This window comes from Hibiscus syriacus, unplaced genomic scaffold (genome assembly GCF_006381635.1).
Source record: "Hibiscus syriacus cultivar Baekdansim isolate YM2019G1 unplaced genomic scaffold, ASM638163v2 tig00014064_pilon, whole genome shotgun sequence".
In the NCBI taxonomy this organism is placed as follows: domain Eukaryota; kingdom Viridiplantae; phylum Streptophyta; class Magnoliopsida; order Malvales; family Malvaceae; genus Hibiscus; species Hibiscus syriacus.
In genome coordinates, this window is record NW_024062313.1 from 465,399 (window position 1) to 492,829 (window position 27,431).

A 27,431-nucleotide genomic window follows, 5' to 3' on the forward strand; every position below is an offset into this window, starting at 1 on the left:
TGATGTCATAAATCAGGAATAATTCATATTTTTCGGTAAAACCCGTAATCGGAAAACATATAACATGTTGTCATGGTTCATAAACCAGTAAATCAATAGTTTCGGTGAAACTCATTTAAAAACATATAAAATCGTCATGTGGTACATGTGGAACACACTAGGATATCCAAGTATTTCTCAGAGACACTTAGTAGTTATCAGAATGAATAACATGAAACTGATGTAATTTGATCAGATTCTAAAAATGAGGTCTTATTGAAGGGAATCGATTGCTAACCAATCTAATCCGACATTTAAGGTTGATACTTTAGAATTCCGATATGATTCATGTGCATCAGGAAAGTGTTCAGAAATCTTTATACAAAATATGTCGTTTGATCTGATTATCGAACAACTCTTAGATGAATAGTTCCTAGAACTAATGCTCATCGATTGGTCAATTCATCGTTCTTCCAAGATATTTACTCTTTAATACCATAATTTCTAGTCCATATATCATCTTCGGAATCATCGCTAAATAAATCTTTCAATGTCTTTATTTCATGTTCACGCTTTCACTATATCATGAAATGCTGACGTGCTTGATTGGTAGTTCATGATCCATAAGAACATTACATCATGTATGTTTATTAACGTTTCCAGACTCATCCAAATCACTCACTTAATCCTTAGTCCTTGAGGTTACTTGATTCATTTAGTAGTCAAGTCCATTCTAGTTATTTTAGGGTTTTCTAGGGTAATCCAAACGTTTATGAATTTCGGATACATACTGTACTTCCGTTCAATTCAATTTGATCTTCGTAGTTGATTTGTCTAACAAATATCAAATTCTTACTATTGAATACGAGCTAGAGTTGAGCTGAACTGAATACTTCCAAAATTATCATTGAGCTAAACTTGAGTAGACGAACATGCATTCAAGTAATATCTATGCCGTTCAGGTACTGACATATCATTAAGGTTGATCGGCTCACTTAAGATGTGTTCCATAACTTTTAAAGGTAGTCCAATACATATGTTTATTTGGATTCCTTAATTAATCCAAGACATTTACTTAGTATAGGCCATAAGGGTATTTTGGTAATTTTAGTGTTCAGTTTTATTCCATTCATTTCAGAGCTCGAGGATATCCAATCATTCTTGAGCTTAGTGATATTATTGGGTCATTTCCATTACAGGGTTATTTTGGTTATTTTACAGCAGTGTATTTCAATCCTTTCTTTCCGTCCGATCTTACTATTAAATTCAATCTTATCATTTATTTCAGTCCTTTCGAACAATTCTGACAACAGAACACCCCCGACAAATTGTTCTTCAAGTATTTACTCATAACTCGGATATTTTCGGGTCAATTGCCTTCTCAGATTTTACAAACGGAATATCAGGAATTTTCCTGCACTAAGTTAGGATCTTAACAATCAAATCCGTACTTAATCGAGTTAAGTACAAATCCTCAAAGTATTTTCTCATTCAGGGTCAACTCAGACTATTTTACCTTTCAAGGGTATTTCTGTAATTTCTTAATCAGATGATTTCGATATTAGCTCTTAACGAAAATAATATAATTTAGAGATCCCATGATTAATTACTTTCTTGAATACTCTCTGATCTTGAAATGATTCCCTTAATAGACTTCTAGTATCATTCACAAACTCTCCTAGTATTAAAACCGGTTATCCATAATTTTCAAATAAAACTAACATTTCTTATGCACATCAGTAGTTATATCGGATCAATATGTCTTTTCAGAGTTATTAACCAACTTCCAGGGACAATTCTTGTCATCCTACAACATAAGGGTATTTTCGTAATTTTACCCTACAAGAATATTCTCATAATTTCCCATCCAAGTACTTTTAACATTTAACCTTTGATGATATAAAATATAATTTACAAATCCATGTCTGATTTCTTTATCACTAATCACAAATTTGTAATTTAATTCTAACAATCTTTCAATCTCTTATATTAGTCATTCGATCCATATTCAGTTACCGAATTTCTACCACATTCATATCGAATGTATAAATTAACCAACTCCACAAAAGTGACCAACAATATGTTATTCATGCATTTACCAATATTAACATGTTCCATAAAGCATAAAGAGGTAGTAAAGTATTACCTCGATTTTCGTGCAATACTGATCGACCATAAAAATTCCATTCGAACGCCTTTGATCTTCAATTCAACTTCCAATAATTCCTCAGATACATATCAATATAAATTATATAAAAAACGGAGCTTAATTACGATAAACGGATCGAATCGGGTGATAAATCAAATAAAAATAGCTTACCGGGTTTGAATTTGACGAAACGGACTTCGGATTCGGATTCAGGACGTCGAAAGCACAAACTATGACTTTTCGAAAATTTGGAATTTTTGCTTAAAATCAAAGTCAACGGGTTTGCCTGCCAATTTCGAGGCTTTCAGGTCTGAATTTTGAAAAACGGACTGCGGAATCGGATTTGGAACGTCGAAAAATGTCAGGATAGGTATACTCGGTCAAAGTTAAAGGTCGTTTAATGCCCGGTCAAAGTTTTGGTCAACAGTGGTCAACGCCGGTCAACAGTCAACGGGTCAATGGGTTGGGACAACGGGTCGGGTTGGGTCAACGGGTCAGGTCGGGTAAACGGGTCGGGTTATGATCGGTCAAACCGGTCATTTTTTCTTCCCTAAGCGCAGTGGCGGCGCGTGAACAGTGCTAAATTCCCGGAAAAATTCCTAAAATTATTTTAAGCGATTTCAAGATAGTTACAAAGCTCGGTTCAAATTTTTGAACGGCGGAGAGCTCGATTTCAATGAATCGAAAACTTTGACCGCTTCACCTCCTCACGTGCCGCCACCGTCGGAGACTAAGAATGACACCGACGGACTCAGAACGATGCAAGGAACACGATGGTGTGGGAGGTGTCGTAAACGGATGCTCGGATCATCGTGAATCGATGAAAAACCAACTGAAATTGGGTTATTACCGACGATACTTCCGACTGAAATTAACGACGAACGGCGACGATTCATGACGAAAGGTTTGAGGGGTTTTGTTCCTCGGTTGACAACGAACACGATGGTGGTTTTGGCTCGTCGATCGGAGGTCGGACGGCGAGTAGTTCGGAGTTCAAAGAGGGGTTGTTGAAGAGGAAAATCTGGAAAATTTTTTCCAGAAAACATACGAGGGAGAGATTTATAATTCTCTCTAAAATAAAATGGGTAAATCATGGGTTTAGCCACTGAATTTCCTACACTTCTTAAAACGGTCTGTCAACTTTAAAATTTTACAATTTAACCCACTATTTCTTTCAAAATACCAAATTAAATCCACCACTTTATAATTTCTTAATTTTAGCCCCTAAATTAGGGTGTTACAATTCTGCCCTCCTTAAAAAGAATTTCGTTCTCGAAGTTTATTCATGTCGCATTATTTCATAAATGAAACTTTCATCAGTTCTTTCATATCTTTTAGTAGCTCTTACAGAAATATGGATATTTCATTAATCCTTAACCAGTTGAGGATACATTCTTATTAGAACTTTTCCAAATTTCAATAATAGAATCCGAACGAAAATTTCATTGAGTAATCAATTCAGTCTTTGTCACGAGAATATGCTCATAGAGTAGTAGCATATCCCAATTTCATTTCCGGAGTCAAGTCAGAATTTCTCAGATGAATAACTCTCACATGGCTCATGAGATACTTTACAGCGTTTAGACAGATGTTACTAATATTCCTTTTTATACAAGTATAGCCTTAACATATAGAAATTTCGGTTTATTCGTTACAGATAGGGACTCAACCCTGGAGTTTCGGCTCAGAGAGGTACGATTGCAGTCTAGGGGCATGTACTGATCAGACATATTTTGACATTCGACCGGCCGGTCTCTCTTGAAAAATTTTAACTCAATCCAAAGCTCTGATACCACTAAATGTAACCCCCACAGATCTGATCCGGGGTGTCACATTTGGGCCACCAGAGTGACCCATTGTAAAAATAGCGGAAAATTTAAAACTTTTATTGAAATGTGTAACATATAAAATCAGTTGTCACTATTTAAAAATAAAAAAGATTTTCAGACTCGTATATAAATCAAAATACAATTACATGCCCCCTAATCACATGTATCATTCTCTGAAATCAACGCCGGAAGAACTCTCATACTGATGACGATAGTTGCACTGGTACAATTCTTTTAACCTGCAATGTTGAGTAATAGAGTGAGCTTCGGAAAGCTCAGTAATACAGAACTACCAGATGATGCTGATGAACGTGCAGATACAGATAAATATTTATATATCCTTATTGTTTCCGAACATTTACAGACTTTTATGTTGAGCAGAGATCCTACTGATATTTCAGGTGGTAACGGACAATGAGCTTTCAGTTCAGAGAAATATTTCGGATGAATGAGTTCAGGAGATCAGAATAGGTTATCTAGTGTGTTCTCGTAAAACCATTGAAAAGATACATATCGTTTAAAATAGTAGCAATTTAAAACATATTTACCCTGTGCACAAAGAAGATGAGCATGCAAAAACGATAAGGTCTTATACTTGCACATAGCAAAAGAGCCTGGGGAAACTGTAAGGCTTACCCTTGCACACATCAAAAGAACCTGGGAAACTGTAAGGCTTACCCTTGCACACAACTAAAGAACCTGGGGGAACTGTAAGGCTTACCCTTGCACATAGCAAAGTGACCTGGGGGAACTGTAAGGCTTACCCTTGCACACAGCAAAGGGACCTGGGGGAACTATAAGGCTTACCCTTGCACACAGCAAAGGGACCTGGGGGACTGTAAGGCTTACCCTTGCACACAGCAAATGGACTTGGGGAAACTGTAAGGCCTACCCTTGCACACAGCAAAGGGACCTGGGGGAACTGTAACGGTAATTAATCCATATTTAGAAATCATGTACAAAAATACTGTAACCAGAAACCATATCAAAATATCTGGTAAATCAGATATCAAAATAAATTGTATTCAGAACATCGGGTATTGTCTCATAAAAATATTCAGTACGTGATTTATCAAGATCATATTTTCCAATGAAAATAGGAAACCCGATAACATATTTCAAGTAAACATAGTTCATAAAACCAGTAGATTTCATGATGTCATAAATCAGGAATAATTCATATTTTTCGGTAAAACCCGTAATCGAAAAACATGTAACATGTTGTCATGGTTCATAAACCAGCAAATCAATAGTTTCGGTGAAACTCATTTAAAAACATATAAAATCGTCATGTGGTACATGTGGAACACACTAGGATATCCAAGTATTTCTCAGAGACACTTAGTAGTTATCAAAATGAATAACATAAAACTGATGTAATTTGATCAGATTCTAAAAATGAGGTCCTATTGAAGGGAATCGATTGCTAACCAATTTAATCCGACATTTAAGGTTAATACTTTAGAATTCCGATATGATTAATGTGCATCATGAAAGTGTTCAAAAATCTTTGTACAAAATATGTCGTTTGATCTGATTATCGAACAACTCTTAGATGAATAGTTCCTAGAACTAATGCTTATCGATTGGTCAATTCATCGTTCTTCCAGGATATTTACTCTTTAATACCATAATTTCTAGTCCATGTATCATCTTCGGAATCATCGCTAAATAAATCTTCCAATGTCTTTATTTCATGTTCACGCTTTCACTATATCATGAAATGCTGGCGTACTTGATTTGTAGTTCATGATCCATAAGAACATTACATCATGTATGTTCATTAACGTTTCCAGACTCATCCAAATCACTCACTTAATCCTTAGTCCTTGAGGTTACTTGATTCATTTAGCAGTTAAGTTCATTCCAGTTATTTTAGGGTTTTCTAGGGTAATCCAAACGTTTATGAATTTCGGATACATACTGTAATTCCGTTCAATTCAATTTGGTCTTCGTAGTTGATTTGTCTGAGAAATATAAAATTCTTACTACTGAATACGAGCTAGAGTTGAGCTGAACTGAATACTTCCAAAATTATCATTTAGCTAAACTTGAGTAGACGAACACGCATTCAAGTAATATCTATGCCGTTCAGGTACTGACATATCATTAAGGTTGATCGGCTCACTTAAGTTGTGTTCCATAACTTTTAAAGGTAGTCCAATACCTATGCTTATTTGGATTCCTTAATTAATCCAAGACATTTACTTATTATAGGCCATAAGGGTATTTTAGTAATTTTAGTGTTCAGTTTTATTCCATTCATTTTAGAACTCGAGGATATCCAATCATTTTTTAGCTTGGTGATATTATTGGGTCATTTCCATTACAGGGGTATTTTGGTCGTTTTACAGCAGTGTATTTCAATCATTTCTTTCCATCCGATCTTACTATTAAATTTAATCTTATCATTTATTTCAGTCATTTCGAACAATTCTGACAATAGAACACCCCCGACTAATTGTTCTTCAGGTATTTACTCATAACTCGGATATTTTCGGGTCAAGTGCCTTCTCAGATTTTACAAACGGAATATCAGGAATTTTCCTGCACTAAGTCAGGATCTTAACAATCAAATCCGTACTTAATCGAGTTAAGTACAAATCCTCAAAGTATTTTCTCATTCAGGGTCAACTCGGACTATTTTACCTTTCAAGGGCATTTCTATAATTTCTTAACCAGATGATTTCGATATTAGCTCTTAACGAAAATAATATAATTTAGAGATCCTATGATTAATTACTTTCTTGAATACTCTCTGATCTTGAAATGATTCCCTTAATAAACTTCTAGTATCCTTCACAAACTCTCCTAGGATTAAAACCGGTTATCCATAATTTCCAAATAAAACTAACATTTCTTATGCACATCAGTAGTTATATCGGATCAATATGTCTTTTCAGAGTTATTAACCAACTTTCAGTGACAATTCTTGTCATCCTACAACATAAGGGTATTTTCATAATTTTACCCTACCAGAATATTCTCATAATTTCCCATCCAAGTACTTTTAACATTTAACCTTTGATGATATAAAATATAATTTACAAATCCATGTCTGATTTCTTTATCACTAATCACAAACTTGTAATTTAATTCTAACAATCTTTCAATCTCTTATATTAGTCATTCGATCCATATTCAGTTACCGAATTTCTACCAGATTCATATCGAGTGTATAAATTAACCAACTCCACAAAAGTGACCAACATTATCTTATTCATGCATTACCAATATTAACATGTTCCATAAAGCATAAAGAGGTAATAAAATATTACCTAGATTTCCGTATAATACTGATCGACCATAAGAATTCCATTCGAACGCCTTTGATCTTCAATTCAACTTCCAATAATTCCTCAGATACATATCAACATAAATTATATAAAAAAACGAAGCTTAATTACGATAAACGGATCGAATCGGGTGATAAATCAAATAAAAACAGCTTACCGGGTTTGAATTTGGCAAAACGGACTTCGGATTCAGATTTAGGACGTCGAAAGCACAAAATATGACTTTTCAAAAATTTGAAATTTTTGGTCAAAATCAAAGTCAACGGGTTTGACTGCCAATTTCGAAGCATTCGGGTCTGAATTTCGAAAAACGGACTGCAGAATCGCATTTGGAACGTCGAAAAATGTCATGATAGGTATACTCGGTCAAAGTCAAAGGTCGTTTAATGTCCGGTCAAAGTTTTGGTCAACAGTGGTCAACGGGGTCAACGGGTTGGGTCAATGGGTCAGGTCGGGTAAACGGGTCGGGTTATGACCGGTCAAACCGGTCATTTTTTCTTCCCCATACGCAGTGGCGTCGCGTGAACAATGATAAATTCTCGAAAAAATTCCTAAAAATTATTTTAAGCGATTTCGAGATACTTACAAAGCTCGGTTCAAATTTTTGAACGGCGGAGAGCTCGATTTCAACGAATCAGAAACTTTGACCGCTTCACCTCCTCACGCGCCGCCGTCGTCGGAGACCAAGGATGACACCGGCGGACTCGGAACGATGCAAGAAACACGATGGTGCGGGAGGTGTCGTAAACGGATGCTCGGATCGTCGTGAATCGATGAAAAAACCAACTGAAATCGGGTTATTACCGATTATACTTTCGACTGAAATTAATGACGAACGGCGACGATTCATGACGAACGACGATGATTTATGACGAAAGGTTTGATGGGTTTTGTTCCTCGGTTGACAACGAACACGATGGTGGTTTCGGCTCGTCGATCAGAGGTCAGACGGCGAGTAGATCGGAGTTCAAAGAGGGGTTGATGAAGAGGAAAATCTGGAAATTTTTTTCCAGAAAACATACGGGGAGAGATTTATAATTTTCTCCAAAATAAAAATGGATAAATCATGGGTTTAGCCACTGAATTTCCTACACTTCTTAAAATGGTCTATCAACTTTAAAAGTTTACAATTTAACCCACTGTTTCTTTCAAAATACCAAATTAAATCCACCACTTTATAATTTCTTAATTTTAGCCCCTAAATTGGGGTGTTACAACACATATTTATAGACTATAGTTAGTGATGTGATTGATAATGGAGACTATAGTTATTTGGAGGATATGAAATTCTGAAAGTTTTCAGGAACTTTAGAGATCTCAATAGATAGAGGATTGACAACAAAATCATGAATTTACTGAAGATGTACAATAATAATAAAAATATGAAAATAATATAAAAATATTTTAATAATTATATCACATTGACCATAGCAGTTTTTCCTAAATTCATTGATATTAATGAATGTTCATCTTGTAGCTGGTGTTTTAGGGAACTTATCAGACTAAGGAGTGAAGCTCTTCCCCTTCTTAATTCTGGTTTATCGAGGACAAGAGATTTATGGGAGGAACTGAGAGTTCACAAAACTAAGGTTCCTTGGCACAGAATAATATGGTTTCCTCTATATATTCCTAAACTCAGTATTATCTCATGGATGACCATTCTTGACAGACTTCCAATACAGGATAAACTTACTAGAATGGGTATTGCTTCTGAAGAGTTATGTATCTTATGTAATGAGTCTCCTGAAACCAGAAACCATCTGTTTGTGCACTGCACATATGCTACTTCACTGTGAAATTCTATCTTGAGTCTTTATTCTTTGAGTAACATGCACAGCACTTGGGAATCAATAATTAATTGGGCTGCTCTTGAATGGAAGGGTAAATCCCTTCTTATCATCATATTGAAAATAGCATGGACTACTTATATTTATTCGATATGGGAAGAAAGGAACAGAAGAATATTCAGAGGAGAGTCAAGATTGATTGATCAAGTTCTAAAGATTATAAAAGACTTTGTCCGAATCAAACTTAGTGATAGAAATCTTAATAGAATTGATATGGTTAGTATTAATCTTTGTAATTATTGTTTATTGGGATTAACATTTTTGTTGTTGTTAATAGCGTTTATACTCCCATTTGAAACTTGTTTTGTTGTACTTCTTATTTGGATAATAAAATATGCTTATCCCAAAAAAAAATTCCCAAAACTGGAAAATCGTTGGTATAAATTTGGGGGTGTCAAAAGTGGAGGGTTTGAAAGACTTTTAACCTCCCTAATCGCGGGTCCAATGTTCCCGAAATCTGAAGAGGTAGGCCTGGTCAAAGATTCGGAGATGATGACCCAAGGAGACAGGGGAGTCAAAGGAATTGCATTTGCATGAGAAAAATCTCCAATCTGTTCACATAAAGAAGCAGGATCTGCAACTTCCTCCATTAATTTATGTATACTTTTTATCTTATAAATAGAATAAATTGTTGAGAGTATCTTCTAGGACAAAACAGAACTACAATTGTATGCATAGGTAAATTTCTACAAATGAGGGGACCAAAAAAAAAACCAACCAGGCAACTAAGCAGCAGCTTCAAATTGGCAACCTCTGAAAGACAACTATATACACCAACCTCACATAAGCATTATTTTTGTTCATTCACTACTCCATTGTCCTGGTCTGTGATGTTAACACATGGGTGAATGAAAGCTAAGCTACTCATCTGCTTCATCGGCATTGAACGAGAAGATGTCGACAGGGGCACCAGTGTAGTCGATAAAATCCTCGTCCTTGAATCTACCATTCGAAGAACTCGACGGATGATCCAAGTATATGACTATAACAGTGATATCGTCGTGGAAATGGCGTCTTACTCCTTTCTCAATCCTTCTGATGTCATCGTATCGCATTTCTCTTTTCTTCGCCGCCTCCTGCACCGCAGCTCGTACCAGTCTCTTTGCTATTCCCTGTGATATGAGCCACTATTTATTAACATTGAGAGTGATAAATCATGTACAATTCATAAAACAGAACATGAAACTATTTATTATGATGGGAAGCCTTACAACTCTAGGATTTTTCAGAACAATATCACAAGCTTCCTGATCACTTAGCTGCTCCCAAAGTCCATCAGATGCAAAAATCAAGAACAAATCTTGAGGCTTCAACTTCCGAATTACTATAGAGGGATCAGCTGTCATTACAGGCCTTTTTAAAGGAATCGGTAACCCGAAGTGCTGAATGAACTCGGGTTTCTTCAGGTACATATCTCCGATCGATCTCGAGACCTGGAACGGATCACAAAGTTATAGATAAAAGTGTGCCTAAATCACATGCTGCAAGTTTCCAGTGATGACTAATCACATTTACAGTCATAAAGTTGCAAAGAAGTAAGAGACACCATGTGACTTATTTACTTATATGAGAATGGTCCCAAAACTGATAAATCTTTTTGATGAAGTTCATGAGATGAAATTTATTTCTGACACATGGCGTATGGCAAAATCTCAGCATTGAAAGTCACAAGCAACATGCATATGATATAAATGTCCATCCACCACTTGTCGTATGCATTATAGGTTGTGATTCATATACCTTTTCTATTCACTATTTTGAAAACTACATGATATGAAAATTAGGCCAAGAAAGCACAAACAATTAATAATATAAAATAGACCATCGAAATCACACAAACCCCTATAGAGGTAACTGTTAGAATCGGGACCTCTAAGAAAAAATAATATGGAGTTGAATTTGGTACCTGAATTATTCCCTTAATTCGCCAAACTCCGTGGTTATACACCACGATGTGAGAATCATCGGGATGGAGTGCCACAACCTCCTTCCTTACCTCTTCAACGGCGACATTATGATCCGTCGACAACCGTTCAGCCACCACTTGATTATTGGGCCCATTTGGGGACGCTCTCCGGCCAAGCACCGCCCTTGAATCTCCAAGATTAGCCACATATAGAACATCATTAGCAATTGTCCCAACAAGACAACAAGAACCAACAGAAGCAATTTGCGGCCTGGCTGGGCATGATCGCTTCACTAAGTGCAAAAACTCCTCCTCGGTAGCATCAAAGGCCTTCTTTATTACTTCTGCTGATAAACCTCCATGCTCTGATGCAAACTCTAGCAACAAAAAAGGGGGGGAAATGAAGTTGTGTTTCTGTACATAAGTAACCCAAAATTTATTTCTTTTGATTCAATCTGCAAAGTTGGAAGGGAAGAGAAGAAACAAGAACTTACTATGAAGGAAAGGAAACAAATGTTGGGAGATGAAACGGGAAGCTTCGGGTCCGCCATGACCGTCGTAAACGCCGACGTAAGTGGCGGAAGGGGAAGTGAAGACCTGACCTTGATCTTCCAAAGAGGAATTGGCTTGAACAACTGCTATGGAATAGTCCCCTGAAACGTAGGGCTTCAAATCCATATGCCACAACAGCTCATCAGCACGACCACCTCCTCCAAAACACATCTCCAAAGGCCTTGTGCACATCTCCAACATGCTCTGAGAATGTAAGCGGAACTTGAATCCAGTAAATAAAAAAATGGATTTCTTTCAGTTTGTTGATCTTAGGTATATACGTGTGTTGGGCGTTAGAAGCAGGAGAGAGGGACGGTTGAAAACAAGAATGGTTCAAAGCAAACGGTTAAGCAAATAAAATAAGGAAAGAAAAGTGCCTTGACGTATATGTTGGGAAAACTTATCCATTGGTTATCAGCTCGGCAATCGGCTACATACTGAGTCGGAGAATAGAATCCCATTCTTTTACCAACAAACGCGTAGGCATCCAAATCTTCTTCCTTTTTAAAAAATTTCACACTGCCAATCTTCTTATGCTTTGGCCATTCTGCTTGTGAATTTACACTATCAAACTTTCATTTTTCTAATAACAAATTGATTGATTTCAAAGTTTGTCTTTCATCAGAAAAATCTATTTTCTTTTTTCGGCTTGCTTGACTTTAAGGTCTGGTTTTTTGACTTATTTTGATGAGATAGATGTTATTGCCGTGTTTAACACTCACGATTCATGTCACCATCTCTCTAAATAATAAAATTAACTGCTTCTTTTAAAAAATAAATTACATAAAAAAAATAAACACAGTAGAAAAACGAAAAAGAAATTTGTTGAAAATACTTGGCAGTTGGATTTCAATGGGTTTAATATCTGATGGATCCGAATTTCAACCATACGAATGGAGATGGGGCTTCTCTTCTATATTTACTATGCTTTTCTTTTTGGAGGATTTTAATTCAAACTTCTGATATTATAATTGAAGTATTTGAAAGTTTAATGAAATGGACAATATTACATCTAAAGCATCTGACGTAATTTCTCTACTTTTAAATATTTTATGTACAATCGTTGAAAAAATATATTTAACATCAACTTAATGAAATTTATTATTCTTTTTTAATAGTATGAGGTGATTATGAGATAATAGTTATTTAAATTTTTTTAATCAATTCATAACGCACACATACTCTACAAATGCAGCTGCTCGATGGAGAATAACTTTCTCTTTCGTTACTGAGATTACTTGACGGGTTCGATAAATTTAATGAAAAATACAATAATTTGAGAATTAAAAGGAATAAAAAAATATTTTTAAAATAAATTAGGAGTAAAAAATGTTAAAAAAACCTTTTTATTAATTTCGTGATTTATTAGGAGTAATAGAGAAAAGAAAATTATGGGTCCAATCCAATTAAATTCTTCAAATGAATCCCATTAATATTGGGGACAACGACTTGTAGTCGAACAAGACATATTCATTTCTGGTTTGAAAATTAAATTGCTGATTTCTAGGTGTTTCAATTAGGGATGGGCATGGGTCAGGTTTTTGATCCATCCGATTCGATTTGAGATCAAAGAATCCTTCATCCGAAATTCGACCCGAACTCAATTTTATATATAACTTAAAAACTCGACCCGATCTAAAATAATAAAAATATTATTTTTATTCAATAAAAACAATGATTTAATTGAAAAAAAAAATTATATATAAAGGGGTATTATTATAATTATTCTTAAATATATAAGGTAAAATTATAATTTTTTCGAGTCGGATATTTTTCACTCTAAACCCAAACGTCATATTTAAAAAATTCGACCGACTCAACCCGATCGAGTCGAATTAAAAACCGTCAGGTTCAGGGCTTCAATACGTTTGGTTTGAAAATTCAACTCTTGGATTCACAAAGTTCAATTTTAAAGAATATAAAGGCTTAGTAGACGCACTGCGAGATTCCATTTGAAAAAGACTTTTTCACTCAAGTATATTGATTTTAAATTAAATATCAAAACCACCTCATTTTATTTATCAATAAAAGTCAAAATGACTATTTAATAAGATATTTTGACTATTTTCGTCATTATGCCCTTATTTTTTTTACTAACAATATATATGAAATATCAAATATTTACATTTTTTTGGTAACAAAAATTATTATTTTTAAATTAATAAAAAAATATTTTTTTAAAAAAAATCAATCTAAAAGTGTATAATTTAACAACTTAAATGTCAACTTAAACCTATATTATGTTTTAACTAAAGGGTGGAATTTATTTTTGGTCTTCCAATCCTTCCTTTATTGGACCAAAACATACAAGAAAAAAAAAGAAACAAATGCAGATTACTTCATACAACTATTGAGATGTCATTTTTTTATTTTTTGAATGATATGTGATATTGTCTTATAATGACATAATAATAATGTTAATTTTTTTTAATGATAAGTGATTAAAATAAAATCAAAACTAAATATTAAGTATGATTTTAAAAAATAATTAGATAATCAAAATAAATTAACAATAATAATTGAAATACTAAACATATAATTTACCCTAATTAACTTAAAGTTTATACCTACATATAGATAAATATATAAGTAAATAGATGATATAAAATACATCAACACGTGTTAGATAGTCACCAATCCTTTATTGAATTTGTCTCATCAGAAAATGCAAAGATTTTAGCTGCCATGAGTCTTTTGAGGGACCCCTTACTGCAGCCTATTACATTCTCTCCCACGTAAAAACCATTCAAATAATAATAGTATCATGCAATAGAAACGGCAGCACACACCCTTTCCTCTCCATCTTCCTTGCCTTTCTCACATTCTCTTTCAATTCTTCTGTTTCTCCATCTATCTTTCTTTGATTATATTTGGGGGGGGGGGGACAAAATGCAGTTAAGAATAGGGGCATTATAGCCTTTCGTAGTCATGAAAAAGGTTGCTAGGTATCTGGTTTCTTGCAGCCCCTATCTTTAGCAACTGAAAAGGCTGGTCTCTTCTGCCCAATTTGACTTGTTTTTCTTTTGGAGATGGGACTTGTTTACTCCTCTTTGATCAGTCCCTTTTGGTTTTCCTTCGTTAGATGAAAATAAGATTCTCATAAAAGCAGAACCGTCAATTTTCCCTGATACATTTGCGGAATTCTCCCTAACTGTATTATAAATTGCTGGTTTTTTCACCCATTACCGTGTGGATCGTTTCCCTATGACAAAGTACCTACTGTAAATCTGGTCTTTTTCTATCTTTCTGCTCTCTTCTGATTTCTGATTCTTATTTGCTCAACTCTTAACTTTGTATTCACTCTCTCCATGTTGCAATTCACTGAAATTACATCCTTTCAGTGATTCATTTTCAATCCCCACAGTGAACAAAAACAATATTCATCGGGCTCGGTCATGGCCTGGATTCCCTACTTCAAAGGGTTTAGGCAGCTTTGGTGATGCCAATTGCATGGAACAACTTTTGGTGCACTGCGCAAACGCTATAGAAAGCAACGATGCCACTCTAGCGCAGCAAATTCTATGGGTTCTCAACAACATTGCACCACCAGATGGTTATTCCAACCAGCGCTTGACGTGTGCTTTCCTTCGAGCTCTTATCGTCCGAGCAGCCAAAAGCGGCACCTGCAAAATGCTTGCAGCAATGGCCAACGCTCATTGCAGCAATGGACTTAATCTCATGGCATCGGTTGGGTTTCACAGCAGCGAATGCAGCGATACTAGAAGCTGTTGAAGGGTATTCAGTTATTCATATAGTTGATTTAAGTTTGATACATTACATGCAAATCCCTACATATAGTTGCCGGTGGCGCAACTGAAGTTGTCTCACCAATGATTGATCTTTCATACGAAGAGTTAGGCTCCAGATTGGTTAACTTCGCTAGGTCCCGCAACGTCATACCGGAATTCAGAGCGATACCTTCGAGCTACGCCGATGGATTCTTTTCTTTGTTCGAGCAGCTTCAAGTTCAACATTTAGTATATGCTGAAAGCGGTGAGGTTCTGGTTATAAACTGTCATATGATGTTGCATTATATAACAGAAGAAACTTTGTCTCCTCTTTTTGTTATAAACTCAAACCCTTATTCATTTGAATCATCTTCCACTCAATCTCTTCGAACCATGTTTCTCAAGGCGCTTCGAGTGTTAGACCCAACAATTGTTGTACTAGTCGATGAGGATGCGGACTTGACATCGAATAATTTGGTGTGTAGATTAAGGTCTGCTTTCAATTATCTATGGATAGCCGACGATACGGTGGACACGATTCTTCCACAAGGGGACAAGTAAAGGCAGTGGTACAAGGCTGACATTTGTTGGAAGATAGAGAATGTGATAGCTCATGAAGGTCTACAAAGGGTCGAGAGGCTTATACCAAAGAGCCGGTGGTTGCAGCGGATGCGAAACGCAGGGTTTCGAGGGGTTAACTTCGGTGAAAATGCGATCTCCGAAGTGAAAACAATGCTTGATGAACATGCAGCTGGATGGGGATTGAAGAAAGAAGAAGATGATCTTGTACTTACTTGGAAAGGACATAATGTTGTATTTGCCACAGCTTGGTTGCGATCTTGAAGCTCTTTTTTTCTTCGTGAAATTATAATTTATATTTTCTTGTATTAATTGGTATCTAAGTTTATTCTAATTTTGCTAGCATTTGATTACTACCTAGCTTGTAGTTTATTACTTTTCTTTTAAGAATGTGTGTGTGAGTTTATTTTTGTGTTTCTGATTGCTTACTCCTCTATTTGACATTTTCCTTTTAGTTTGAATATGATAGGTTGAGGGTTCTTATCAAATCGTTTCATAAAAGTTTCATTTATAACCTTTTTTGCTTAGTAACCTCAATTTAGAAAATATATACTGGAATAAGATAATTAAATGTGTTGATGTTTTGTGAATATTGTTGTCAGTATTAGAAATAAGTGGTGGAAGGGTATTGGAAATAATATGTTGGGAGCATGTGTTGATGTTGGCAATGTAAATTTAATTAGAGTGAGATAGGTTGAAGATAATGTTATTAACGGTTCTTGATGCGGAACTATGGGGTATTTATGTTGGTTTAAGCATGGTTTGGGAGTTGAATCTACAGAGGATAGTCCGATAGTAAAGAGGCTTTGTTGCTGCTTCAACGAGGATCCGGACCGGGGGGACTTCATAGATGATATCGCGTATGCTTGATACAACGGAAATAGAATCTACGTTTTCGATATGTGTCGCGAAAATGCAATAAGGTGGTCGATGGAACCACCACTGGAGATTCGGGACATGCTCTATGAGGATGCCAGAACTGCTGTTGCTTTGTCTTAGCAGTAGCACTTACTATTGTCTCTCTTGTATTCCAAAAGAAAAAAAAAATGTATAAAAGTAGTGCGGAGGTACAAAAATCTTTTTGAGAGAGTGATTATACATATTAATAATATAAAATAAGTATAAACAAAATTTTAAGATGAGCATGTATCTTACCTTAACATGCAATGAATCAACTACTGTATAGAAATAAAAGATAAATATTGTGTTTTTTTTTTATTGTTTTAATCTCCTTATCATCATTTTCTTTTTGTTTTCTTTCTTTTCTTTTTCCGTTAGTCGTGCTTCTCATTCACCAATGTGTGATCGACCGTTATTTTCATCATCGACTGCCTCATTTGTCAACCTTAACTTTTGTCTAAAGTTTCTAACCCTAAACAAACAGTTCTATCAGCCAACCCACCTCCTTAACCACTTGATTAACTCAAATGCTGGTCCATTGATATAAGCTCGAAGTCAGCAAGCAAGTCAACTCATGTGTGACTCGATGTTTGAACCACTGTAGTAGCTAGTCATCTATCTGCCTATGTTTGTTTGGGCTAAATGCCCATAGTCTCTTTTGACTAAGTACCAAGCCTACACTCATCTGATTGTTTGGGCTCTTGCCCATTCTATGTGAGGTTATGTACAAAGTCAAAGTTTTACTCTGACCCAAACTTTTATCTTAACCCATTTCGTCTAATTAGACTTGGATCTAACTCGATTCAATAGAGCCTGACTCTTTCTAATTGACCTAGATACTCATGACCTTATCTGATCCAATTGACGCTGATTTTGTTTTCTTGGACAAAATTTGACTTAAACTGTTTGATCCAACTATTTGATCATGTTTGATCCGACCCAGGAGTTGACATAGAATTATTGACTTTTAGTTGACTTTCCTTTTCTTTTCCTTTACTTTTCTAGTTAGATTTGATTTGACCACATTTGATGATGCAATATTGGTAATTATGTTTATATACCTCGTGTGATCATTTTTGTGAGAACATTATATGTTGCCTTTCTTGTTAAACGATGATAGGGGAATTTGTGACAAGTCATCTAATTATTATGTTGAATAATTATGGCAATGTATGAATCTTCATTCTCTTAAGGTGTTAAAAGTCTTGCATGTATCATATTACGTACATATATGAAATGCTCATGCGAAAATATGAGCATAGAGATTGCATTTATGAAAGTGTGAATTGTTCATGAATCATGAAAATATCACTATTAAAGTCATATTAAATGGTTAAAGATTTATAATGTTTCAATTAACCAAGTAAACTAGTTAGGAGTCATAGGGTTCAAGTGACATGCCTAATTTATAAAACCTGGAGTTTTGCAAGGTTACGTCTTGCAATTTACTCATTTTCTAGGCTATGAATATTATATTTTATCTAAAATCTTAGGTATTTTGTCATTTTCCCCCTTAAGTAACTGATGATCAACCATTTCTCTTTCTTCCTCTTATTTTTTCTTTGATCAACAGATATCATCTAATTTAATATCGTCATCGTCGTCATCGGTAACATCTTTCATTTTCAAAAACATGGTTAAGAACTCAAACGATAGTACTCCTTCTTTCTTTCGTTTTTTCCTTCATTTCCCTTTCACCCTTTTTATTTTCTTTTTCGACACCTACATGCGTAACACGCACTGAAGGCAGCACTGTCGTCATCTAAACATCATTGATGACTTTTCGATTTCCTTTATGCAAACCTATTCTTTCTGCTTAGAAGGATCAACCATAGGCCTTATGATTGAGCCCAGTTAATCAAGGCCTAATCCTAAACCTAAGTTTTTCATAATGAATGAGTCTACATGGGCCCGTTGTCTGCGAAGCATTATCCACCATGTCGCTTCTCAATCAACCTAATTATTATTCTGTCAGTTAACAATCCATCGCATCTGGGATCCAATGACCCATTCTGCATCTGTTTGTGCTAATACCCATAGTCAATATAAGGCCTGTTGCCCCTGAACTCTAACCATAGTCTAACACTGCTTAGGTTGATAAGCCTGTCTACCAAAGGCCTAATTTCGTTGAAACCCAAACAAATTAATCTGATACTCTTTAAGTTTGACTAACTTGGATTTATTTCGACTCTAACTTGTTTGATCGAACCTGATTTGTTTTATAGCTCATCTTAATTGATCTAACTATCCAGATTTTTATTTAACTTAAAAATATATTCGAATCAACAACGAGCAACTCATCTACCCAAAAGATATTGATACTTATAGGTATCGTACTTAAGTATCAATACTTAGACGAAGTATTACTTCACAAGGCCTGATTCCACGGCCTGACCCTTTGAACTTGCTTCCCTATATAACATGTTTTTTGTACTTCAGTTTAATGTAATTGAACTCTTATTTGTTGCATTATTATACAATCACAATACCGAGACATAGACTAACTTTCATACACCTAAAATTCAATCTCACTGGTCGACGTTGTCAGTCTATGGTACATTTTGATTGACGGGAAATTTAAGGCGCTACAATGTCAATCAACTAATATATTGCCAGAGAAACCATGTAGCAAATCTCGGAACTATGTTTTCAATCTTATTCTCAATCTGGAGTAATGAACACCATACCTGTTCAAGAAAGATTCCGGAAATCCCTTTTTAACTTTTGAATCTTCCATTTTCAACACAAACAATAGATTTTGAACTGAAACAGGTTATAACTGGACTGATTTGAAAGCTGAGCTCAACAAATTACATGGTTTTCTCAAGGGAGGACACCAGTGATCTTTACAAAATACTCCAATTGCTAAAGAAAAACTAAGCAGAAACGCCGAGGAAGAAACATCAATCACAGGAATTAGTCAATAAGAAACAGTCTAAAATCTTATCATATCGACTTGGAAAATAGTTTCATTTTCCTTCTTTTTTTCAAGTCGCATTCATACTTAGGACTTGAAAAAGCCAAGGAGGTGATTTTAATCTATCTTGTCTTAAATGTTCTCCAAGCTGATTGTTGTTTTTACTTCCATTTTGATACCTTAGTGTCCTTCCAGTGACCTGGAAAAGTCCCATCCGATCATCATTGCCACTAAAATCTTCTCTTGTTGTGCTCGTCTTCTTCATATGACTGGATTCAGTTGAAGAAGAAGAGAAGCTTGGACCAGAATCCGAAGTTCGCGGAGTCCCATGTTTCTTCCTCGGCGAGTACTCTGTGGGACCTAAAGTCAGCTCGATCTCGCTCTCTTCTATGTCGGATTCTGCAACATTGTATCCCTGATGATCAGCTTCAGCCGCCGGATGTTCCAAGTCAAGTCCCGTTCTTGAATTGTGATGCATACTGATATTCCCGTGGTGATAATTATTCTTCATGCTGAAGCTTCCATTAGGTCTACTTCTTTCAGTGCTTCTCATCAGTGTCTCCTGGATTCGATATAGACGATGCAGCTCGTACAGCTGAAAAAGAAAACATCACTTCAAGCTTAGAACAACTAGAGTTATAAAAACAATAATATATATGTGTGTGTATACGTACACAGTACATACCTGGTGTTTGAATGTTTCTTCATGTTTTAACATTGCTGTCCTGATATACTCCTTATCGTACGGCCTAAGAAGATTCTCCATTGGGAGTTTAATATCCGTTGAACAATATCCCAAGAAAAAGAATATATAGAATAAACAGAAATGATCCCTTTCGTCCCAAGAAATTTACAGAAAAAAGGTAGATCACATAACAACTCTGATAATCAGAATCACCTTTCACTATTCCCACCTGCAAAATTGCCCCAAAAGAGAAAGTAAGAAAAGAAAGCTGAGCAGAGGAAAGGAGTGCATGAATTAATGTGAAAGTATGATAAAACATCAACCACTTTTTAGTATAATTTGTCTGCTTGTTCACATGTTTTCTGGGCCACCATTCATAATCTTTCATCCAAAATATCTTTCATTATGCAGCTTTGTCTACGAGTACATTATATACCACATGTGGCTTCAATGCCTTTCTTTGTTTGCTCTTATTTCATCACTTTTCTTTGTTAAATATTCTGAATTTTCGATCACATACGATTAACCTAATTTTTATAACCACGCATTTAAAAAAAAACAATAATTCACTACAAATCCATGAGCATCCATGAAAAACAATCAAGTTATACAAATATGAAAACTGATAGTAATTTTTTCCACTAGAATAGTAGGATCATAATCACCATATTAAAGGGTAAGTATTACAAGATAATCACCTTGTTAACAAGAAAATCAAATCAAAACACACTTGAACATCCTAATTCTTTGCTATCAAAAGTCAAACTTGATGTTTTATGGTTTTAATATTAATCTGTTATTCATCTCTTTTAGTCTATAGATCTTGCAACGAATTCATGCATCAGAAAAGAAAAAAAAGGGTTGACAAGAGAACTGAAGCGCATATTGTGACCTGTTGCAGATTCTTCAAAGAGCTACCAAACTATGAAGAATCACAGCAGCTTTTCAGTAGCTAAACCAGCTGAAGAAGAAAAAGAGCAAAAGAAAAGGGAAATTTGGCTTTTACAAGAGAAAAAGGGGGGCAAAAAAATCTCTTGAAACATTAAGTTGAGCCAAATACAGATTTTGACAATAGAAAGAAGTTGATCTCGCTCTCAAAATATTCCTCATCAGTATATACTGCAAAAATAAGGAGAAGAATTTAAGATTCTATAGTGAATTCTTGAGTTTTAGACAAGGATGAGCACTCCATGGACATTCTTGAGCTTTAGATAAGGATGAGCACTCGATGGAGTCGAGTTATTAGATAATGTGATTGGAGTTCAGTGAAAGATGCCTAGAACAGGCCCAGCAATGCAGTTGCATATAAAATAATAACACTTAAAACATGTATTAGGATTCGCAAATGCTTATATCTACATTAATTTCTATATTTGGGTTTTTGGAGACAAATAATAAATTAGATGAGCTTGGTTTGCTATGGTGATTCACATGCACCCTACAATTCTATATCCCTTGTAACAGTTGTCTCCTCAATTATATTATATAAATTAGATGAGCTTGGCTTGCTATGGTGATTCACATGCACCCTACAATTCTATATCCCTTGTAACAGTTGTCTCCTCAATTATATTATACACATTATTCTTTTTTTTCTTTCTTTCTAAAAGTTAGTGGGATATGATATGATGAGTTGTTTATGGTATTTTATGGTGGGGTGAATAAAATTCGGTTCGATTCAAACAATTGATTTTTTCGATTTTACTCGACTCAAATTGACTTCGAGTCGTAATTTCCTAAACTCGGTTCAACTCGAGAAAATTTCAAATTCGAGTCGAGATACAAAATAGAACTCGAATAACTCGAATAGTAACTCAAATATATATCATATATGAAAAAATATATGTGTATTGTATATGATTATAGAAAATCGTTTAAATTAGAATCAAATAGTATCATAATATTATAAATATTTACAATTAAATTAAAATATAAACCCAAACAACTCGATTTGACTCGAAAAAATTTCAAATAAAGTTTGAGTTTTACAATAAGACTCGTCAACTCGAATAACTTAAAATTTCTTACTCGACTCAACTCAACTCGATCAAACGATCACCCTCTTGGCCCTCCAACAATTACATCCATGTTGTATAATAAATGCATACCTGAATAGATGGGCGAAAATCCATGATAGAAGTTAGAGCACACCAATCGGATTGATTCCAACCAAAAATAAAAAGAACAACATTAAAAACCCAATTGATCTCTCGAAGACATTAATCACCAACCAACTGTATTTTTATTATTAACTAAATCAATTTAAATTATTGCAATCGGTTGCTTTAATTAAAATATATAATTAGATTTCATGGATTCAACTAAAATTTTAGGCTTAATACCCAAATAAGTTCCCAAACTATACCTTTTTATCTAAATTGGTATCTACAATATTTTTTAGCTCATCCAAGTGCTTAACGTTACAAACGTGACTACTTTAGGGGCTCAGGATGTAACATCCCTTAGTTTTTCCCATTAAGTGAAACGTATTACAATCTAGTAATTTTGATATTTATATTTTTAAAAAATATTAAAATTTTATTATATTTATAAAAAAACCTTAATTTCTTTTAAATTAAAAAAAACCCTCAAAATCCCCAAATCTTAACACTAACCCCCGTCGCCGCACTTTCCGGCCACGACCACCGCTGCCAACATAGTCTACGCCATCATCATAGTTATACGCCGCCATAGTTGTCGTCGATTGACCATTGGAATCACGTGATATCGCGATTTTCATCCTAGGGTTCGCGGGGTATAAAACGTCGATTGGTCACGATTTTATAGAAGTTTTGGTCGTCGGGAGGAAGTAAGGTCGGGTGGAGCTTCGTCGACGACAAAGGGCGACGGTCGGCATGGGTTTAGGGGTTGAAATAAGGTTTTCAAAGTTTTGGGGTTATTTTAAAATTTATGTGTTATTTTTTAAAAAATATAATTTTATTTTTTAAATTATATATATATTTTAAAATTATTAGATTGTGACATGTGTCATTTAATAGAAAAAATTAACGCTGTTAATGGTCTGAACACCTAAAATAATAACATTTATAACCTTAAAAAATTGAATAGTCTAAAAATCACTGTAAACACCTATTCAAGACAAAGGGTATAATTTAAACCCTTATTTAGGTATTAAGCCTAGTTCTGAATACAGAGTGGCATGTTGGAAATAAATCAATTTGGGGGAAAACAATTAAGTGCCCAATTTACAAGAACATGAGCCGTGACATTGACATCTTTTCTAACAAAAAGCAACTTTGAAACGCGGATGGTTTTCTAACAGTAATTATTTTATGCTCAAATTATTTGTTGGAATTTTATTCAAAATCGAGTCAATTGTAAATTAAATTGTTTTTTTATACCAAACAAATTTGGTATCAAAATAGATAAATCCAAGTTTTATCATTTTTATGATAATTAAAATAAATAGATTAAAAAATTATATTTTTCCTTTTAAAAAAAATGAAATTAGATAAAATTGTTGAAGAAAAAAAGAGAGTTTCTATAAGCAAGTATGTGATGATGTTATATTTTTCTTTTCCATGATAAGGATGGGAGACATGAATTTTACTTTTGATACCATTCCATTTTTTATTTTAATAAAAATATATAATTCAATTATTCTAATAATTGCTGTTTTTAAATAGTTCTGATAAATATTACTGGAAAAAATCCGTTTGATCTTTTCATTTATACATGACCCCTCCAATGTATCATCTTCCAGTCTGTACTATATTTATTTATTTAGAAAATTTCAAATAAAAAACTGATGAGAGATATTAAAAAAATGATAAATACAAGTACATTTAATGTGTACCATATTTCAACCAGTTTATCTGGACCGTCCGATTTCCCAACAACACTCCTCACATGGCCAATTAACGGCTACAATCATTGTGGGGTTGAGAATCGAATCTAACAACTCAGATCCAAATGATCCTTCGTCATCTTTCAAGTTCTCACCAATTTTATTTTATTTTTCTTCTATTAATAAAACAAGAATTAAATATATTCAAGAGTTGCCTTCAATTATTTATTTATTTGGGGAATTGTGATAAACTTGATTCAAGAATCAATATCTTTTAGATCCTGTGACTGTGGTCACTCCTCTAACTTTTTGTATATTGGGTAAAATTTTGACTTAATTCTCAAATAAGTGTTTAGATTATACTATTTTTTTCGAATAGGTGTTTACAATATTTTTTACTCATTTAGGTACCTAACGTTACAAACGTTATTATTTAGGTATCAGGGCCGTCAATGGCATTAATTTTCTCCTTTAAGTGATACGCATCAAAATCTGATAATTTTAAAACTTTTTTTATAAAATTTAAAAAATAAAAATTATATATTTTTTAAAAAGAAAATATATAAATTTCAAAATATCCTCAAAACTTTAAAAATTTTTATTTCAACCCCTAAACCCCCGCCGCCCGCCGCCCTATGCCGTCGTCGAAACTCCACTCGACATCACCTCCTATAGACGACCAATACCTCTATGAAATTGTGACCAATCGATGGTCGATCGACGATGAATCAACGTTTTATACCCTGCATACCTTAGGATGAAAATTGCGATCTCACACGATTCCAACGGCCAATTGGTGAAAACTATGGCGACGTATAACTAGGATGATGACATAGATTATGTAGGTGGCGGTGGTCGTGGCTGGAAAGTACTGCGGCAGCGGGTTAGTGTTAGGATTTGGGGATTTTAGGAATTTTGAGGTTTTTTTTTGTAATTTAAAAGAAATTAGTGTTTTTTATAAATAAAATAAAATTTTAATATTTTAAAAACATATATAAATATCAAAAATTACTAAATTATGACATGTGTCACTTAACGGAGAAATCTAATGACTGTTACATTCCGTATCCATAAAGTGGTCACAAACTGTTACATCCCGTGCCCATAAAGTAGTAATATTTGTAACGTTAGGCAACCAGATATAATGTTTAATTTTGATTTCAATTTGATAATTCATTAAAAAGTAACAATGATATTGACGTGTCACCATAAAATTCATCATCATTAATTTTTTTAAAAAAATATCACGTCAGCTATTCTGTTAATTTTTTTAATCATAAATAATTAAAATAAAATTAAAACTTAAGGTTATGAATAATATTTAAAAAAATAATTGAATGATCAAAATAAAAAAAATGATCGTTAAAATATTAAGCGTGAAGTTTGTTTGTTTGTTTTTATTACAAATAAAAGGAAAAGGGAAATGAAGATGGGATGAAAGCACATGTTGCTGGTAAGTAGAGTTGCAACCGTATGGGGGCGGTGGATCCATTAGGATTGCTGAGAAAGCTGAACCAAGGGAGGGGCCACCCACATCATAACTAATTTTAATTTACTCTTACAAAACTAACTAAAAATATTGTGAAGCAGGAGTCCATAATTACATCCAATTTTTGTTTTTAAAACCCTCCTCACTTTGTGCTTCAGAATCTGAAAACATTGACTCATTCAAGGAATAAACTATACATTAAAATATACACATTTTTTAATTATAAAATTAGTTTTATACAGATTTAAGACCACTGCACGAGTTAAAATGAATTATTAAGATTAACTTATTATTTTTCTTTTTCCATTGAATATCTTCTCATTTTTACTGTATCTTTGGTCATGTTTTATTTGGACCTTAGACCCAATTAAACCTCTTAAACTACCCAAACAACAGCCCTCTTTCAGAATCTAAAACCCATCTGAACCAGTAGACAACAACTGTTCATTTTAACATGTAACGGTTATGTCAATTGGGTCCATTTGCTATTTTTTATTTTTATTTTTTATTTTTTTAAGAAAAAATAAAAATTTCAGGAAAATATAGTAGTGGAGATAAGCAGAGTCATCTTCTAGTGGGAGGGCCTCTTCCGGAGCATGTGTATACATGGTTGTTTCATATAGGTCTACATTGCCCATTTTCATCATCCTGAGCTTAACCATGTTGCACTAACATTCCAACATCTTTATCGCACCTTGTGGATTACTCGAATCAAAGAGTGGACTACAACAAGCCTTATGATCTTCTATTACTCTTACCGTATCAGATGCAACTTGCAAAAATTTCACACCATGGCTCCATGCAAACTTAGTCCTTCAAACAATCCTCAAAACTCCGACTGTAGGACGCCCCATTTCTCTAGTTAATCAAAACTTAAAAGAATTCAATTTACATAACTGCACTTTTTAAAGTTGTAAACTATTAATTGTTTAAATACATTATGATTCGATTTGATTTTTAATTTGTTCAGTTTCTTCGATCACTCCTACTTACATGGAACCATGTTACCCAGCACAACAAAAAGATAAAAACTATTAGGTTGGTTCTCAATCACTATGATAAGTTAAATCTTTACCTTTAATCCTCATTTTTAACCATGATTCTAATTTAATTTGATTTTATGAAAATATTTTGTACAAATTCAGGAAAAAAAAAACTTATCTTTGTTTATCTTCTTTATCTATCTCATATGATAACAATCAACTATCCATTCAAAATGTGCAGAGTATTTTTTTTGGGTATCATATAACTCGTGTTTAACACTACGTTTTATTAGATTGAAAATGTCCTCCTCGCTTCTAGCCAACTTCGTAAATGTTCGCTTGTTTCATTCCTCCCTGATGAGGTAAACAAGTGCATTCCATGTCATTTTAAGAATAAGCACAACGAGCGACTTACCTTTGAGAACGTTAACCGTGTAAGAAAGCTCTTGCACCCATGAACACACACGTTCCCCCTGATGAGGTAAACAAGTGCATTCCATGTCATTTTAAGAATAAGCACAACGAGCGACTTACCTTTGAGAACGTTAACCGTGTAAGAAAGCTCTTGCACCCATGAACACACACGTCTCCCACAATTATAAAGACTAAGGATCTATGCTTGGTTTTTATCATCCTCCCATCCGGCAAATCAAACAAATGATCAATCTCCTGCCTCAACGAAAAGATTTTCCGAACCTCCACGGTCCAAAAACCACCCAATATCAAATTATGTACCTATTGATTTTTTCCAGAAAAGAAAATAACTTCCCATCATTTATTTAAT

At 34.3% G+C, this 27,431-nt stretch overlaps 2 protein-coding genes and 1 pseudogene across 3 annotated transcripts; 1 reads left to right on the forward strand and 2 right to left on the reverse strand.

The window, feature by feature from the left end:
* Window positions 1-9,679: 9,679 nt before the first annotated feature.
* On the reverse strand, window positions 9,680-12,003 carry LOC120206871 (probable protein phosphatase 2C 63). Its single transcript, XM_039206447.1, has 4 exons — window positions 11,501-12,003; window positions 11,007-11,383; window positions 10,312-10,533; window positions 9,680-10,212 (listed from the first exon to the last, which is right to left on the reverse strand). The coding sequence occupies exons 1-4, from the start codon at window positions 11,757-11,759 to the stop codon at window positions 9,961-9,963; spliced, it is 1,110 nt and encodes a 369-aa protein (XP_039062378.1). The 5' UTR covers window positions 11,760-12,003; the 3' UTR covers window positions 9,680-9,960.
* Window positions 12,004-14,866: 2,863 nt separating this feature from the next.
* Window positions 14,867-16,129, forward strand: LOC120206816 (annotated as a pseudogene).
* A 3,430-nt stretch (window positions 16,130-19,559) lies between these two features.
* LOC120206818 lies at window positions 19,560-21,550 on the reverse strand. 2 transcript variants are annotated; one of them, XM_039206397.1, is made up of 3 exons: window positions 21,260-21,550; window positions 20,368-20,596; window positions 19,560-20,277 (listed from the first exon to the last, which is right to left on the reverse strand). In XM_039206397.1, exons 2-3 carry the CDS (start codon window positions 20,446-20,448, stop codon window positions 19,753-19,755), a joined length of 606 nt encoding a protein of 201 aa, XP_039062328.1. In that variant the 5' UTR covers window positions 20,449-20,596; window positions 21,260-21,550; the 3' UTR covers window positions 19,560-19,752. The 2 variants fall into 2 exon arrangements, with proteins under 2 accessions (XP_039062328.1, XP_039062329.1); XM_039206398.1 differs by lacking the exon at window positions 21,260-21,550 and having other exon boundaries at window positions 20,368-20,644.
* Window positions 21,551-27,431: the final 5,881 nt, after the last annotated feature.

Excerpts from the sequence above, each read along its gene's own strand:
- LOC120206871 (XM_039206447.1), bottom strand. The coding sequence starts at position 11,759 with ATGTTGGAGATGTGCACAAGGCCTTTGGAGATGTGTTTTGGAGGAGGT. Across the intron at positions 11,384-11,500 it reads TTTGTTTCCTTTCCTTCATA|AGTTTGCATCAGAGCATGGA; the intron begins GTAAGTTCTTGT and ends TTTTGTTGCTAG. Across the intron at positions 10,213-10,311 it reads TTCTGAAAAATCCTAGAGTT|GGAATAGCAAAGAGACTGGT; the intron begins GTAAGGCTTCCC and ends CTCATATCACAG.
- LOC120206818 (XM_039206397.1), bottom strand. The coding sequence starts at position 20,448 with ATGGAGAATCTTCTTAGGCCGTACGATAAGGAGTATATCAGGACAGCA. Across the intron at positions 20,278-20,367 it reads AAGAAACATTCAAACACCAG|CTGTACGAGCTGCATCGTCT; the intron begins GTATGTACTGTG and ends TTTCTTTTTCAG.